This window comes from Ascidia mentula, chromosome 6, assembly GCF_947561715.1.
Source record: "Ascidia mentula chromosome 6, kaAscMent1.1, whole genome shotgun sequence".
NCBI lineage: Eukaryota > Metazoa > Chordata > Ascidiacea > Phlebobranchia > Ascidiidae > Ascidia > Ascidia mentula.
Window position 1 is genome coordinate 761,175 of NC_138571.1, and position 19,201 is coordinate 780,375.

The window sequence follows — 19,201 nt, forward strand, 5'->3', positions numbered from 1 at the left end:
GTTGTTCAATGTTGTGAATGCAACGAGCCTATGCAGCTGCTCCACTATCTCCTATCTTGTTTGAGGAGAGATTGAGATTCCTCATCTGAATGAAACAACAAACTAAAAATTTTTAAATTTATTAGAATACAAATAAGGAGAGGTTCATGGTTTTCAACGAACATGCATTTGAAGCAAGAAAGTGTAATGACCACACATACTGAGTCCAGAAATAAACTCAATTTTACAATATTCGAATGTTAATTTTTATATTTTCTTATAGTGGTGATATAAAATTACACAAAAACCAATAGCCATGCTTTACTTAACTTCTGATTCATATCTTACAGGTTTTTGCAAATCTTTAATCTTCTCTGAGAGAATTTCCACACCCTCAGCTCCTATGTCATAACCACGTAGATGAAGTTCTTCAATGTTGTGAATGCAACGAGCCAATGCAGCTGCTCCACTATCTCCTATCTTGTTCCTGAAGAGAATGAGTTTCCTCATCTGAATGAAAGCAATCAACTTAAAATTTATTACAATGCAATTGAGGAAGTTGTACATCCCCTGGTTATTGTATATTGTCAAAACTGAGGCAAAGTTTATTGATCTCAAGAAAATGCCAAACATTAAAGTTTGGTGCTACATGAAGGATTACTTAGGTCTTACAGATATTCGCAATCTTTGATCTTCTCTGAGAGAAGTTCCACACCCTCATCTCCTATGTTGCAACCACTCAGATCAAGTTCTTCAATGTTGTGAATGCAATGAGCCAATGCAGCTGCTCCACTATCTCCTACCTTGTTTGAGGAGAGGTTGAGTTTCCTCATCTGAATGAAACAATGAACTTGAAATTAAAATATCAGTAACATTGCAAGCAAGGAAAGGGTACATGGTTTTCTACAAACATGCATGTCAAGCAAGATAGTATAATGACCACACAACCTTGGTACTAAAACATGAGGAATTTTACAAAAACTTTGAAACATTGATGTATATATTTGATTGTTATGGTGTTAAGATGCGTCATAGAGAGTCTCAGTTTCGTCACAAGGCAACCGGTGATGCATTGGGGTCAATTTTCTGGTTGAGTGAGCAAGAAGTAACGTGGTGTGGCCAGGGCGATTTTCAGCGTGTTTGGTGCAGTTTTACTGCATTTTTTGCTCTTCTCAGTAAGTCACACGTTTGGTGCAGGGTGCTGTGAAAAGTTTAGTTGAAAAACCATCAAAATGTTCAAGGGGATGTAGCTCAAAATTGAATCACAGAAGTATACCTTAATTTGTGATTTTATGTTAGGCCATTTTAGCTAAATGGGCTGCAAAAAAATGTAAGATGGTTTTGCGAAAAAATTAATTACAAAAACCTCATCCAATTTGGAATTTAATGTTGGCCCTAACCATTTTCTACGCAATGGCAAAAAAAATTGTCACAGGAAAGTTGCTTTGGTTGCCCCCTGGGACTGTTTTTGCTATCCTACAGGACAAAAGATCCTCCTGGAGGCTCCTCAGATCCTTGCTGTGTTTCGCCGGATGCAGCTGCACTCATTTTTTTTCTCTATGAATAGTACCAGTAGATCTTCATGGGTCACTGACCACAGGAATTGTTGTTGGCAAAAAAGCAAATCACTCAGTATGGGTATTAATGGTGATAGCCTTCAAAACTATATTTTGGGGATTTAATACTGATATGCGGCCTTAAGAAGGTTCATAAACTATAAAATAATACCGATTTGTTTCTTCTTTCAATAACAAAGGAGAGGGCTTTAATCAATTCCTGAATAACTCCACACCATCTTAGATCAAGCTCATCAGGAAGTGAGGAAGCTACTAAAGAAATTATCTCCTCATCATTCGTTTGGTAGGCCCTCATGCATTCACGGAGTATTGCATTTCGGTCTGGTCTCCTCAGATTGCTTCCATCCCTCAAATTCATGCTAGAGGTCATTGGATCTAATCTTTTTGTTGGGACTGTAAGTTTACACTGATATATAAATTATAACTCATTTTAAGACATAATATTAAACAATGATATAACATTACCTTATAACACTTCTATAAGTTGCTTAATTAAAAGTTATTTATCATGTTTTGTCGAATGTTGGGACATAATTTATGATGGAGTTAATTTCACTTAAAATAGAAAACTGTTGACCTTTGGGAGGAGCTTTTGTGACATCACTTGCTGATATTGATGAATATCCAGAGTCTAGTGACCTTGATGTATGTGAAAACACTTTCTGATCATCACCAGCATCATCATCTGTAATTGCTATAGCCTAACCCTGTAGTAGAGTGATTTCATATTAAACCACCAAATTTGAATCACATTTCTGACATGACCCTTTTCAATTTATATGAGCTTTAGGATGACAAAATAACTAAAAGTTCCAAATTTTTGCAAACATTGACCAAGTACTTTTTGAGATAACACACTTTGAAATTGACATGCAATTGCCACTAGATGAAAATATATCTTTTGTTTTTTTGCTAATATTTCAGCCATTTCTTGATGGATTTCTGCAATGTTGGGCTCAATTTAAAGGTACAGGTAAGGCCTGACAGATAATGGTCCCTTACAGAATTAACTGACAAACATAATTTGATTGTTAACCTGTGAGTGCTCATAACGTAAATGTATCATCTTCAAAAGAAATATTTTTGGACAAAATTGGACAAAAAAAAGTGTGGTATTTCAAAAAGTACATGGTCAATTTCAACAAAATTTGACAAAAAAAGTTTTAGTGTTTGGGCTTTTGCAGGTGTACCAATTTTGGGCAAAATCCAAAGAGGTTGTGCTTTATCGGTTGGATAATTAGGCATGAAATCACTCAATAATGCAAATTTAGGGCAGAAAATTCTACCCAAATTTAGATGTGAAGTTAACATTTTTCATCTTTTTCCACAGATTTTTCTAAAACATTTGTTTGTTAAGAAAGAGGAATCATTTGTACCTAAAATTGTCGTACAATTAGGTGATATTGTTTAATATGAAGATCATTTGTTGAACATGCCTTAGCTACTTCACTATCTCTTAAGGAGAAATCTACATATAGGGTCCGTATGTGTTCCAAATGTGTTCCAAATGAATTAAGTAGGGAAACATGCGTGTTGCTACAATGTCCCTTCCTTGTGAAGATTGATAGTTTCTATCCGAAATCCAATATCGTCTTGACCTTTGGCTGTTGAAAATTGGGTTGCATTGAATTCGGTGATTTGTGGTGGTTATCGGCCGCATTATCGTCTTGGTTTTGCTGTCACGGTGATTCTATTTTTCTGTGTACAAAAGAAAACCGGAAGTAAAATGCTCAAACAATTTAAAATATCAAGCTTTTATGGAAATTGCGTGCTGCATGACAAATTAAAAAAGGTTTATAGTAGTAAAAAATATGTTTTTGGATTAGACAGCAACAAAGACCATAAAACGTTAAAAGTGGTAGTTTAGTTTAAGATAAATTCATGTCACAAAAATATGGGCCAAAACTTAAAATCATACGTGAGTTAGGTTAATCAGCAGTTTCATGCTTCAACCAACCATAACAACCCTAGCTAAAATAGTGCAAGGATTTCTCCTAAAGGAACGTTAGTCGTGCTTGACTAAATGTCATTGGCATAGAAGTCATGTCGTCAAGACCAGGGAAGGTCTAAGGTATTCCGACATAATCACTGAAAATTGTAAATCTGTGACCTTGCTACACGAAGGGCGTCAGGTCCCTTAACTGCGCCGCGCCTCTGCTGTTGTGCATATGGAGGACTTTCTAAGCAGACAAAATGTTTAGGCTAGGGTCCACAATTCACCATTAAGTAACGTCAAACACGTATGCCAATAAAACTAACGTTTTAGTTACATGAGTTACTTCAACTAAAGAACCCCTTTGCTTGAAACAAAAAGAATATAATACACACACACCTACATACATACTGACATAACCATATAGGATAGGCGTTTTACTTGTATAGTATACTTAGCATAGTATAGTTTCACAGACAAAACATGCTTTAAGAGCAGTTTGGCTTTAAACGTAGTGACTTATTAATATTGCGTTGAGACTTATAAATTATAATTACAGTACCGGGTTATAAATGGTGTTCGGTCATTACGTCCAGCTCTTTTCTTGCGTCCATCGTGGTTATAGAGCGAGAAGCACTATCTGCCATTCGCCACGAAATTCACTCCTAAACAAGTAAAATTTTGTGAGAATTACAAAGTACAATGCAATAGAATATTACCAAAAATAAACGGAACAAACCAACTTGGTAAGAGCAATTGTGATCACGTCGGGGTCACCAGTGCAGCGTACCAATAGGATTCCCAGTCGCTGCTTTGCTGAAGCTAAAGTCTGTTTGCGTGTTCTTGCTGATATAGACTACTGAATTAAAAGCTTCGTGAACAGACTTCTTTATTAATGGAAACACACGATTGCAATTACCAGGTGGCTTAAGTTTAACTTGTTTCAAGCGCGTTTAACACGTGACTGAATTGCAGCGAATTTAACTATTAAAAGAACGTACGAACGTTTACAGCGCGATGGCAAGAATAACGACAGGGCCGAGAGAATACGAGCGACTGAGAGAGTAGACTGGACAAGACTAAGTGGTTAAAGGATTACGAAATGAGCGTTTTATAACGAAGTGTCAGAAAAAATGTGTTGTCCAGCAGGATGCCAGAAAGCCTGTGGGAGCTCCGACAGGAAAGCTTAACACCGTCTGCAGTCTTCGGTCCATATGTGTTCCAAATGTGTAAAGAATTAAGTAGGGGAACATGCATGTTGCTACAGGCTACTGCATATTTATACAAACATATTTAATCGTATTTAGTGTAAAAGTTTGTGATGTTAAATCACCAAAAAAAACAGTTACACTTTAATTGATAACCTGAAAATTTTAGCGGTTAAATATGTTTCAAAATTTTACTTAAACCAATTTATAAATCCAACATGAATTAGTTCTATAAGCACATATTGTAGTGTTGTGTAAATCTTTAATACTAGTTTCTGATGGCGCTGACTGAACATACAAACACAAGCTTGTCTAAGCCTTCAATGTAAACTTCTTTCGTACGCCTGACATTCTTTATCTGACCATGGCGAGAGTTTGCAAGTGCTGTGCTTGGCATTCTATTCTGTACGTTTCCCACCATATACAACTGGCTTGAAAAGGTGCCTGCCTCAGTCCGGAATAAGGACCGGGGTAAGAAAGAAAAATAATGGTTTATCACAGGTACCAGAAGAATTATCATTTTATCGATGTCCTAACTTTTGTCTTTGTTTCTGTTTGTGACTTCATCTGCTCGTTGGCAATTTTACATACTGAACTATCTGTATATGGTATTAAAAAAAAATTATAATTTTCACACAGAAGATTTAGGAATACCACAAAAGTGGTTATTATTAAGTGAAAATTATTAGATGAAAAAAGATGAATCTTTTGTATATACCTAAAAATTTATACAAATTAGGTAAAAAATGCAATTGAAGTTTCTACAAAAAAAGTGGTCAAAAGTATTCTACCTTAAAGGCCTATCTCCCCGTTATACAATGACACCAAAGTTAGTTTACTGTAGAAAATCAAATCAAATTCTTTCATAAAAATTTGAAATTTCAAAATCCTAGACATTCTCCCCACAAGCATGTGTGTGTAACCACATCCTGTTTCCACTGTGAACTGTGTTAAAGTGTTAGTTCATGATATAGCATAAATTTCCTATGCTGTGGGATACCTGTGTTGCAGTCTGGCGGTCTATACTAGATTCAACGCAATGCTAACTCCGTACTGTATGGATTCGCAAGGTCTAAACATATTTTGATTGGACGGAACGAGTGAGAGTATTACATTCTGGAGAAAGTACCAGGAAGTCATGTCTGCTGACCCAATGCATATTTGCCTTAAGACCCCATATCAGTATTTCTATATAAAAAAGTTTCGCCCACGGGATGCTCGTCTTGTACTTCTGTTTTAGCTTAATATCCTGCAAAAAAATGTAAGTTGTTTTGTGAAAAAATGAATCACAAAAACTTCATCCAATTTGCAGTTTAATGTTGGCCCCAACCCTTTTCTACGCAATGGCAAAAAAAAATTGTCACAGGAAAGTTGCTTTGGTTGCCCCCTGGAACTGTTTTTGCTATCCTATAGAAGACATAAGATCCTGCTGGAGACCCCCTTTAGATCCTTGCTGTGTTTTGTCCGATGCAGCTGCAATCAATTTTTTTCTCTTTAAATAGTATCAGTATAGATCTTCATGGGTAACCGACCATAGGAATTGTTGTGGGCAAAAAGCAAATTACTCAGTATGGGTATTAATGCTGGTAGCCTTCAAAACTTGATTTTTGGGATTTAATACTGATATGTGTCCTTAAAACAGACAGTAAACTCTAAATTGAGTTTCACTAAGGTTGCCTAAGCCCAACCTAAAGCATTACCTAATGCAGCGTACGTTGCAGTGTCATGGCACAATACTGTTGGTCTAGATACTTTCCAGGCACAAAATTCATGTTGTAGCAATTACATACCTTTTAAGAAAAGGTATTTTCTGCTTGTTTGGAAATGGTTTATTTGTCGAAGATCTTTTCTTTGATTTCCTTTGCAAACTTTCGGACTTGGATTTTTCTGGATCCATGTTGGTTTAAATACACAGATCAAGTCAATTGCCAGATCAACCTTTACAAAATCTACATTGGAAAATCTGTACATTAAAATAAAATATTTTATCAGTGCAAAAAAAACATACATTATATAAAATTTATTGCTCAGCCCCTTTATTGCCACCAGCTACGCCACGACATACGCAGTTGAAGGGTCGCAGTTGGATTGTCGAAAGATTTTGAAGGAATTGCATCACCGCGAACCCAACATCAAACCTGTCCAGAAAGTCCCGGTGAGACAACATGCTGCCTGCAGCTCCTGTCAGAACAAAACGAAACCAAAAGCCATGATCTGAGAGATCGAAAACTATGAACTAGGAGAGATCACATTATGATCTGTTTATTTGTGGAAAGAGTCGCAAATATACAGGGCGATATCAGAGATGAGAGAGAAACAAAGAGTGTTTTCCGAAAACTGGTTCATGCGCGCGCAGTTATCCAAGTCCTCCACATATAAAGTTGTCCGACATGGCATGCTCTCTGCATCTCGTGAAGTGCGTCGTAAGATACATAACTTCATCGTAATGACGATTTTCTTCACGAAGCACGTGAAGTGAGAATTGACGAGCATTGCCACGGACTTCATCTTTGTTGCTTGGACGTGGATGTGTTCGGCAGCTTTGCAATTAAGCGGTTAGATGTCTTTGGGTGGCGATGTTATCCCCCAATTAACCCTTCTACCTAATTCGGTACTTTGCACGAAACTGCCTCCCTAATTCTGATACTGCCCAGAACCCTGCAATAACGGCTCACCACAAAGCCAAAGTAACCCAGGCTGATTTAACTTATTGGACGTCGTGTTAAACTCAAAGCGACTTAAAAACAATACAAGACGTTCTGGCAAAGATCCCGACAACTCACACAACACTGAGATGTTTACAACGCGACGCCCAGAAGAAGACTCGCACGTTTTTGGGAAATCGTTCGCAGCACCAAAAGCACTAACCAATCAGGATGCGCCTTTCTGACACGCGGCACATCCGGGGCATACAAAAATAAACGGAACGTAAAATAATAGGAAGAAGAGGGGAGACGGAGGTAATAAAATAGTGTGGTGAAAATAGGTGAAGTGCGAGACTTAAAAGCAATGTATGTGGGTAAAACAATGTAATAAATAAGTGGTAACGACGAAAGAAAACAGTGAAATTACAAGGTGCCAGCAAGAAAGGTGAAAACATTGAAATACATACAATACTTAACAAAAGTGAAAGGTGACGTGAAGGAAATAAAATTCGTTACAAATGCGTCGATTTTGCGCAGCGGTTTCGGGGAAACTTGTGTGGAATAGGCGTAGTCGATCGTCGTAAAACTGCTTTGAAACGGTTGAAGTATAACTGCAGAAGGCAAAACTACACGAAAGAGTAAACCGTGCATTAAGATTATAAAATAGGAAGGATGGTAATTTTTGGCTAGGTAATAGCTATACGCATGTCGGTAAACAAACTTGCCAAATCATAAAAAAACATACGTGGAATATATCAACAGCACAACTTTTGCCGTCTACAGCCCGTCAATCCCTAACCAAAAATGGAGCAAGGACTTTGATCCCTATCAGGCAAAAAATGTAAAAAAAGCAGGCAGTGAGGAGGCGGCCTTGCCGCAATCATCGTGAACGACAGGCCTCTGGTGTCGTGCTTCTCGCGTTCGGAAGGCTTTCTAAAACGTACCCATCGCGGCAATTTGGTCCGCTTGGTTGAGGCATGCAGACTTACCTGGCATAAAATTTTGTGAGAAATATAACACGCAGTAAAAAAAATCAAAAACTACCATTTCGGCGACATGCGTTAACAAACCTATACCTTAAAATTAAAGGGAAAACGGAGTAAAGTTAAGAAACACATTTCGTGACGAAAAGAAAAATATAGTAGTTTAACATTACAAAACAAACTTCAAGCAGTTTGGCGTTGCACTTAAATTTCATTGACTTCGGCATCAGAAGGCATCGCGCTTGATGTGATCTGACTCCAGCATCAGAAGGCGTTGTGTTTGAGATCACAGAGGGCAGCACCAGAAATGAAGGGTCGCATGGACGAAAACCCGCCATCAAGCTTCCGACACCATGTTGGCAGCAGGTCCCGACACCGATGGTTTGTTCTTGGAGCGAAGTTCGGTCTGAGACCAAAACAGAGATCTGTGACCGAACACCGTGGTCTGTGAGATCGAAAACCATGATCTAGGAGACCGAAAACTATGATCTGTTTATTTGTGGAGAGAGTCGCTAATATATAGGGCGATATCAGAGACGAGACAGAAACAAAGAGATATTTGCTGCGATTACGCGACAAAGGAGACAAGAAGAAGTAGCGCAAGTTGAAAGACGTAACGCAAGTAAGATAACTAGCGATGGCGTCAGAAAGACGGGGTGTAAATGTAAAAGAGTTGAAAGACCAAGTTTAAACAAAATATCAATAAATATTCGAAATACGACAAGCCAAAATTCCTACACAGTTTAGTGTTTTCAAATTCTGTTCAAACGCTCATCTGATGTGTCATTTCCTTTCTATCATTCGCTTTGCAAGTCATGTGCCTGGCCTTCTCTTATATTACAAATGCCTTCCATGACAAATGCAATGCAACAATACATCAGTCTGTCTGTTGTGAATGAAGTCATACTTTACGACTGGCAATTAGCACCGAAGAATGAGAAATGCCACCTGCTGTGCTAATCAGCATCCATGCCTAACCTATTGCATTGTTGCAAATAACACAGGAGTTCACATAGGGAATTTCCCACCCAAGAAACTTTCTTCCATAGAAATACAGAGAAAGGGTCTTCAGAGTTTGTTGTTTATAGGAATAAATTAAAGAATCATTGTTACGATAAGGAAAAAAACATTGGTTCGACAATTGTAATTACTTAGGAAATACAAAAAAATAATTGTTAATGCAGCATTTTGAGGTCTGAATTGTTGCAAATAATTTTATTTTCAAATTTTGACAAACGCATATGCAGATTGCAACTTTAAATTCATGTATTTTTGTTTACACAAGAAACCTTATGGCGGATGCAACCCATAAGTTTATGTAAGAGTTTGTTGGCCAATTGCCTTTTTCCTTGTTTCGCCCGAAAAATAACCAGTTTGTTATGGACTAAATTTACCCCCCTTTTGTTTTAACATACTAATTTTGAAAAATATTTGCAAAAGCAAAGAGAAGTTTTGAAATACATACCCGAACAAGATTGCATCAAACTTAACAACACTGCAGGTAAGCAAAAAAATATAATGTAGAAATAACTAATGGTTTTGCCAAAACATAACTGTATAAAAACTACACCACGAAAACTAACATTTTCGACCGCTTTACACGATGGCCAGAATCCATCCCAATGTCTGATGTGACATTCGTCACTTGCCCAAGGGCGTTTATATTTCATTGGATTGCCTGTGTTTAGAACACAAATATCGTCCGACAGATCAAGGTCTGAATTGGGAAAAGGTATTTGCCAACTTATGGGATTAAACATCACTGCATAACGGCGTTCTATCCACCGGCAAAAATAACCTCAGGTATACGGAAAGGTTCCTTACCCCTGGTTTAGTTTAACCCTCACTTTGCATTTAATATATGGTGGTTCCCTTTGCGTTTTACGTTACACTACCACAATGCTACGAAACCAATCAACCAGAAACACATCCTACCAGCTCGACATTATGCAGTCTAGACGCGTCAAAATAGCGTTTTGACTGTATTTGATGTTTGACTGCACACAAGAGGAACCAAGGGATTGGTCTCTAACAGGGTTAAGAAGAACGTATTATGTTGTATGCAATGGATTGGTTTAAGTATGACAGTAAATAAGTTAAACTTAACCACTTGCTAATACACTTGGCCAATAGATTTCGATGTAACGCAAAAGTTGTTGACATTTAAAAACACACACAATAATGGCGTTTTCCACAAGTTTAACCCTACGTCACTTCACAAGTTTGGGGGAAATATTATCATTATTACCAACTTCTAGCTGAACTGGCACAAAGTTAAAATACCTGATAGCAGACACAATACAAATATAACACAGGAGCTCAAAACCTTAACGAAAACAGGGACAACCATTTTTGTGATGTAAACTACAGAGTTGTGTCGAACGTAACTTTTCATGTAACTGATTGATTTAATGTTGGTCTTATGTCTAAAGAAAATGTCGGCCGCTTGATTTATCAGATCACAAACATAAATGTGCACAAAAAATAGCAACGCACAATTGAGCAAAGTTAAAACCAAAAACTGGTGCAATAACCCACAACGTTGCCATGGTGTAATAACCCACAACGTTGCCATGGTGTTATAACCCACAACGTTGTCATGGTGTTATAAACCCATTATTAAATTGAAAATTTAATCAGTACAGATATGAATTCACTACTTTTCTTGCTGTTGTTACTCTACCAGTTTTATGTCGTCCTTACTACTATAATCAGGCTTTTTTTTCGACCAAAATTGAAATAAATTACAAATATTTTATAGCTCAAATACTTTTATTTAAATTTTATATTTCGTGCACGTGAATGGACAACATTTATGAATTATACAGTAAACCTTTAAAACAGCGACGCAACATTAAGCAATAAAACCTGTGTCATCTCAAATGCTTACTCACAACGAAACACTGATAAGTTAAGATATCAGTTTCAGTGCTTATTCATTCCACGGGTAAATCCAATACATTTCCTTCACTCGTGGTAAGCAACAGGAGGGTTTAGTTTAGCCCTCCACTGTCTGTAACAATATTCAACGACTGTGATGACTTCAACCATTGAGGAAACTTCCATAAAAGCTCAAAACACGAAACAGAAAGTATCTCGCGCAGGTCCGCTCAACTTTACACTATGGATCAGTTGCTCTCAATTTTCATGAACCCGGTGACGCATTTCCCGCTAACAAAATGTTACGCTCAATAAAAAATGTTGACCACTTTTAGAGGCAGTGAAACTAAGGTATTGTTAAACATCTTTAGGTATGAATTCACCAACGTATATCAAAACTTTTATCATTGCAGGAGTTGGTCCCAGAATATGATATTGGTTAAAATTCGTTAATCATTCAAGTAACAGCTTGTGGCGTTAGAACTAATGCGTCGAGGTTTCTTCGCGCTTTTCGACGTCGTTTCAAACACGCAACGCAAGGGACTAAAATAAAAATTAGTTGCTTGCAGTGTCACGTGATAAATCAACGGAAGGTGGTGATGGTGCGAAAGTTATAACAAGAAATAAAAACAACAACAACACACATTGTTGCTTGTAAGCGTTTGTTGTGATTCGTCCCTTTCCATAGAACCAAGGTAGAGGCGACCCAGGTTCGACCAATTAACTCACCAGCCTTGTCTTACTTGCATTTTTCGACGTGATATGACGTTGATGATATATTATAAGTATTATACGAGGTTTAATATCGAACTTCCCAAGCGGATACCCCCTTATTTTGTGTAAAGAAAGTCGGTTAATAGGGGTCGGTTTGTGTATTTGATCAATACATGACATGATTTTACTTTTGAAACAGTGATTTCAACCAAACTTTGTATTTCTTCAATTACTAGGATTGCTCCCTGAGTAGGGAAGTTTCAAGCGAGGGTTGTGGCCGCTTGATTACTTCCTTATACTGATGACGCGTTTAAAGAGAAAACTTTCGTGCTTCAACGGAAACATCCAGACCACACATCGATAATCTAACAGCGGAATAAAACCAAACTCTGTTATGTCTCAGTCGGCCGTTGCTATGTTTAAATTCAATTCCTTCCATGTTGTTACGTTGTTCGAGAATGCGACTTCGAGCCATTTTATTCAAAGTACAACATTACTTTGTTTAAAATATCTCCACAATTTTACATTGTAATATTATAGCACTCGGTTGGCAGTAATTCCCCTTCTATTCCCAAGAGTCGCCAGGTTGGATTGTATTGATGGGAGGTTGCGTAGTTTGCCGACTTCTTCATAATAGTTACAACAGAACGTTCACATTCGAAACAATACAGCGATTAAAATGAACATTTTCTATTATCTTTAATCCTAGTCTCAGCCAGCCTAACATATAAAAGCATTCAGCTGGCCATAATTCGCAAAATGTGACTGATTGGGAGGTATTGATGGTGGTTGCGTAAGTTGCCGACTTCCACCTAACACCGTGGTTACAACCGAACGTTCACATCCCAAACAATACAGCGATTAAACTAATCGTTTCCTAAAAGAGATCCAGGTTAAAGTTCATCGCACAGTGGGATGATGTGGTTGGCGTCAAACACCGACATCTGATCCGAACCGTTTCTACTCACGAGCGACATCTAGTACCTTATTACAAGGCTTGGCTTGTAATATCTAACGTTGCCGGTCGCAACTCATCACAATTGTGACTCTCTGCGATCCTAAGTCAGAGGGTGATTCACTGCGACATATTTGAAATCACGTGACAACTGTTTAATTTTTTTGCCACTTTGTTTGTGTTTATTTTTCATTCGCGTAGTTTTGCGCAAACTTAAATGAATCAACATTTTAGACAACAAATCTATATGTCTACCATTGTCAAAGCGATTCCAGTGCCACAGTCACCAACTCCACGGATGAGACCTTACAGGGAAAAGAGTGTGTACACCTGTTTGTTGCTCTTAAGGCCGCATATCAGTATTAAATCCCAAAATCTAGTTTTGAAGGCTATCACCATTAATAACTGAGTGATTTGTTTTTTTGCCAACAACATTTCCTGTGGTCAGTGACCCATGAAGATCTACTGGTACTATTTATAGAGAAAAAAAATTGATTGCAGCTGCATCCGCCAAAACACAGCAAGGATCTGAGGAGCCTCCAGGAGGATCTTTTGTCCTATAGGATAGCAAAAACAGTCCCAGGGGGCAACCAAAGCAACTTTCCTGTGACAATTTTTTTTTGCCATTGCGTAGAAAAGGGTTAGGGCCAACATTAAATTGCAAATTGGATGAGGTTTTCGTGATTCATTTTTTCCTAAAACCATCTTACATTTTTTTGCAGCCCATTTAGCTAAAATAATGACTGATCGGGGGCCAAAATGACCCCTAGGGGGTGCTTTAAGCAACTATCTTGCAACTAATTTTCACCTTACTGCGTAGCCAAGAGGCGGGCCTAACATAAAATTACAAATTAAGGTATACTTCTGTGATTCAATTTTGAGCTACATCCCCTTGAACATTTTGATGGTTTTTCAACTAAACTTTTCACAGCACCCTGCACCAAACGTCTGACTTACTGAGAAGAGCAAAAAATGCAGTAAAACTGCACCAAACACGCTGAAAATCGCCACTTGTACAAAACCAGGAAAATTTTCCTTACTTTTGAATTGATGAGATTGTTTCCTGCTTGTGTAAAGTTTTCCATATTGACAATCAACCACCCGATTTTGTGTCTGCATGCAGTCAATGACTCAGCACTTTTATATGTCAAATTAGTGCAGTATAGACACAAGCCTTCCATCTATACAAAATGAAAACGATGAATAAATCTTTCCAAAAATTATTTGAATTGTTTAAAAAGTTAACTAAAAGCCTTTCTCCAACTAAAAAAAAAATGTAGAACAATAATAATCGACTGAAACTTCAAACGAGTAAATAATTTTTTTTTGCTGGAACAGCTTAAGTTTGTTTAACGTCAATAAAACTGAGAAAGCTTTACAACAGACATGAGTGGGAATACAAAATGAATTGCCAATAATTGATAAAATCTTACAGGATTTTGAAAATCTTTAATTTTTTGTGATAGAATTTCCACACCCTCATCTCCTATGTCACAATAACCCAAATAAACTTCTTTAATGTTGTGAATGCAACGAGCCAATACAGCTGCTCCACTATCTCCTGTCTTCTTCATGGAAAGAATTAGTTTCTTCATCTGAACAAAATGCCAAGCAATAAACTACGCATGGGTGACAAGAGCCCTCCTAGTGTGCTGCTTAAAATGTGATAAGATACTGCACCAAAATGTTAGACATACATAACAATATATATCAACTTGGAATTTTTTCATCAGTCAAAATATAAACAACTTACACTTACATTACTTATCACAGGATTGATGAAATTTTACCATCGGCTTCACTGTGAAGAATTACCAATAAGCAACTGTCAAACCTATGAATGGCCAAAGGAAAATATTTAATAAAATTTGAACATTTGTATAAATTCTATTAAAGTATAGCCTACCGGTTTGTTTCTTCTTTCAATCACAAAGCAGAGGTTTTCAAACTGCTCCAGAGTGAGATCACTGCTTAGATCAAGCTTATCGGGAAGTTTGGAAGCTACTGTAGAAGTTATTTCGTCAGCATTTAGTTTATGGGCCCTCCCGCATTCTTCAAGTATTTTTTCCATGTTTCTTCTCAAAAAATTCATGCTAGAAGATGTTGGATTAAAATTTGTTCTACCTGTAAAGTATGATGGCATTTTCATAAAATATAAATTTGTGTCAAAAAAACTCATGTAATAATTTTATTTTGAAAATTAAATAGCGTTGACCAATTGATAAATCATTGCTTGCAAAAATTCATAAATAATTAAAAAAAATTGAATAAATGAAAGTATAAACTTTAAAATGACATGGCTGATTACTACCTTTCATCTCATTGTCACAATGTACAAGTTTGCATAAACTGTATACAAATTTTTTATCCGGGATCTTTTTTGATGTTTAACATACATATCAAAAATAATTTATAAAAAAGTTAATGAAATTAAACCACCAGAAACAACCATCATAAGGTTTGAGATTTTGAGTTGCCTACCGGTTGCGCTTTATTTTTTATGTTAGTTTTAGTAGAGTTCCTTTTTCTGTCTCTTACCCTGTCTTTGATTCCTCCTTCCCATCTTATACGTCTTATGGTGAACGTTTTAATTTGGATTGTTTTTAGACTTGCAATAATTCATACGCCTCCTACAAAACCTGTAGAGTTAAACATTTTTACTTTTTACCAAAATTTTATACTTTTTTGGCATTGTTGCCTAGTTTGTTGTTAACAATATTCTGCTCTCGGGTTGCAAAAGTTAGTTTTGTGGCTCACATGCCAGGGCTTGGACCATATTATTTTTGAGAATTTTAAATCTGAAGAATATTCGGTCCCAAAGTATTGGTCGTAACTTTGCCGAACAGCAATTTCAAACAAACAACGAAGAAAGTAAGTTAACTGTTAATTTTATCAATTTTACCAATTTCAAAAATTTTACCAATTTCAAAAATCAGTGTTGAAAAATACAGCATTAATTATTGGATATTTCCATGTAATTATAAAGCAATTCATGGACCCTGCATATTTTTTCCAACTTAAATAAAACAACAATGCCATAGAAATGTTTGCAGGTTTCACAGCCAAACTGAATCAGCCAGTTTTTTTGATAAGGCGGAGGGAGATCTAAAAAATTGAGATCCCGGTGAGGTTTGAACTCAAGACCCCGGGCTAACCGCACCCAACACTCTACCAACTGAACTACAAGAGCAGTGGTTTCACGATATATTGTGGCCAACCCACACTGCATACACAGTAAGGGTACAAAGTACGTCATTGTTTTCAATTGTTTCATAAATTATATTATAACGTGACTGGTCTGTAGAAGTATTTTAATAAAACATGTGTAGTGCAGTGGCAAATTTTTTTTAGGAAGTATTTTACTTTTAGGCAAAGCAGAAATTGTCCAGGAATATAAACACCGAGTACCAAAAACGAAAATCTACGTTGAATCTGGAGATTCATGTAAGTTTTGTGTAAAGATATGAAGTTACGCACATTTATTCGATTCGTCGCAACGTTCGAACAAAAAGATGTTTCTCAGTCGATATACGGCAAAAGAATTCATGAAACGCGTACACAACGAGCGTCATCGTCTAGTGATGTTTCTACGATTCGATGCATCGTTCAGCGCAGAATGGTAACGCCATCACGCTACCATGGAGACACCAACACAACGCCATCGAATACACCTATGTCATCACCGGGGTGCACTGAACACAACGTTATCAGCACTTCATAACGTTGCTAATTGCTGAAGGCGACATCTGAAAGATCGCTCAAATCTATATCAACGCCCGTTGAACACATCTGCGTCACCAAGGCTACCTACAAATTAGCAGAGAAGAAATGAAATACATAAGCTCGACACTATACACAAATACCTGACGGCTCTAAGAATTTGGCGTTCAATCGCCATGTGTGCGGTTTTACACAATCACCAATTAGTCGCAGTCACAGCGGTGATTTAGTCGAATGCACACACAACAATTGCTTATGCACATCTGGATAAATTATTGCAGAAAGCTTATGCAGAGTTATTATGTAGATTTTTTCCTGTTTCTAATGGTTTTTACCGAATTTTGCACAACATCACACGTCATTTTTTTCGTTGTGTACTTTGCAGTTTATTATACAAGTCTGAAAACTCTTAGTGACACTTATATTCATTTTACCAGATATGCTTTTTCTATCTGACCCTTTCCTGTAGCTCCTACTTTTACCAGTGTGATAAGGTTTATAACAACCGATTAAATTAAATTATGGCAAACCAGTTGATTATGCAATGCGTCATACACAGCGTGTTTGTGGAAGGTGCCTGCAAGTTGGGCATTGTAAAACATTAACTAGGAGGCTCCGGCCTGGTAATAAACAACTTTAACAATGTTGGTTTTAAATCGCAACAAAATTATCTGTCGTAAAACTGCTTGTTTCAGTGCTCTTTGATTTCAAGCGAATCTGGTAAACACAATCTACCTCGTCCTGTTCTACAGGTTGGTAAATGCAAAAGTCATTGCTACGAATCTTGATTTATGATCGTGTAGTTGCGTAGTGCGATGTGTTCGATACAAAATCTTCACAAGAGAAGCAATTCCACCACATTGTTCCCTAACGATGTAAGCAGACAAATGAAGGCTTCGATCTAAGCATGACAACACAGGATGGACTATTACATTTCTTTCAGCTACTTCAATAGGCAATAACGATAAAACACAAAAGTAGTTGATTCGTTTTTCATAGAATTGAACGCAACTTTACACAAACGTCGTTTGAGTGCGTACTTAAACACCCCGAACACTAAACCATAGCCCAAACGCTACAAGTTGCTATCCGTGCGAGTGGAACCCGACTTGTGCACGTGAGAGAGAGAGAGAGAAATTCGAGAAAACGGCAAATCGTACCCTACTTGTTCACGTAGGTTTTCTTTGTCTTTACCAAAGAAAGTATTAGGTAAGAAAAACGCCCGCACATATCTAAGGTACACCCATGGTACATCTTGTACTTTCTTTAAGGACGAAAAAAAGAAAAAGTTGAGCTTTTGAGAAAAAATTCAGAGCCTAGGATTGCAGGACAAAAGCGACATCTTCCGGTTGTTAACGGAGTTCACCACTTATGTGCAACGCATCATCGGTAAAATGAAAGAGTTCTTTCGAAACGCCATCCTTGATTTTGAGGCTTTTGAAACTTTGAAAAACCAACGAGTCACAAACATATCGCACAACTGTGAACGACCTCCATCTTCAGGATATTTTGATTGGGAGAGTTAAGCTTTTGCTCAGCTATCCACAGTCATCTCAGCAACATCGACAAAAAGTGTTCAACATTATTAAAACATTTTCTTACCCAACTATCTGCATCATCAAGTAGGTCACTGCCTTGAAGTTTGTTTTAAACAGATTTTTCACGCCAACATTGACATAGTAGGTTCAGTAACACAATGTCAAGGCAAGATATATTTCCACACAGTGGTAGACTGTTTCACTCGCTGACCAGAGGTGATTCCAACCCAAGATGCTACCGCAATTACCTGCGCCTACGCTTTTATCTCTATAGGATATCCCGTTGTGGTATTCCAACTCACTCCGATCGAGGACCGCACTTCCGAACTATAGGGCTGCCAACTCTTGGGAATTCAACTTCACCGAACCACTTCCTATCACCCACAATCCAATAGATTGATAGAGAGTTTTATCGTCACTTTAAAAGTGTGAACATGACTCGTTTCAACAACTACAGTTGGTTGGAGATCTACTTTTGGCTTTATTGGGACTTAATTGACACTACCCCCAAAAGAAGATAGACAAACGTCTTCAGCTGTGATGGTTTATGGCAACATGATACCTGGGTTGTTCATTTATCTAATTAAAAAAGGGCCAACAACGTTTTGATTGCACTCAGGAATTTGGTTAAACAACTGCTTCCGATGCTCAACAGCGTCAGCGTAAGACGATTGAATACGTTCAAGCTTGACATCGACACATAGAAATAGATAAGCTGTAGCAAGAAGTTATATTGATATATTGGTATATTGATAGTTACAGGTTCTGGAAATTGTAATAAAATGTAAGAGATTTAATGCCGTGTTTAACTACATTACAAATAGTGTGTTCAAGCAATGCTGCATTGAACCAACATCTGGCAGGCAAATGAAAAGAATTTGGTGAGTCGTATTGTTATTTTACTTTGTTTTAAACACAGGGATACAAACCGTAGATAATCTATGCGTGGCATGGTTAAACTAGCGTTTACTAACGTTTGATTCGTTCACTATGTGTGCGAGATTAACCCATCTGGCGAATAGAAACGAAGCGATTGACCTACATGCCAGCTGCGCTTTGTACGGAATTT

General features: G+C 37.4%; 1 protein-coding gene across 1 annotated transcript in view; it reads right to left on the reverse strand.

Moving 5' to 3' along the window:
* The window catches only part of LOC145906419 (NACHT, LRR and PYD domains-containing protein 3-like), a 57,349-nt gene that overhangs the window by 7,525 nt on the left and 30,623 nt on the right, over window positions 1-19,201 (reverse strand). Inside the window, exons 6-8 of the mRNA XM_082993836.1 lie at window positions 14,308-14,469; window positions 652-812; window positions 328-484 (exon numbers count right to left, since the gene is read on the reverse strand). Coding sequence (XP_082849962.1) covers window positions 328-484; window positions 652-812; window positions 14,308-14,469 — 480 coding nt within the window. The remainder of the gene's footprint in view (window positions 1-327; window positions 485-651; window positions 813-14,307; window positions 14,470-19,201) is intronic.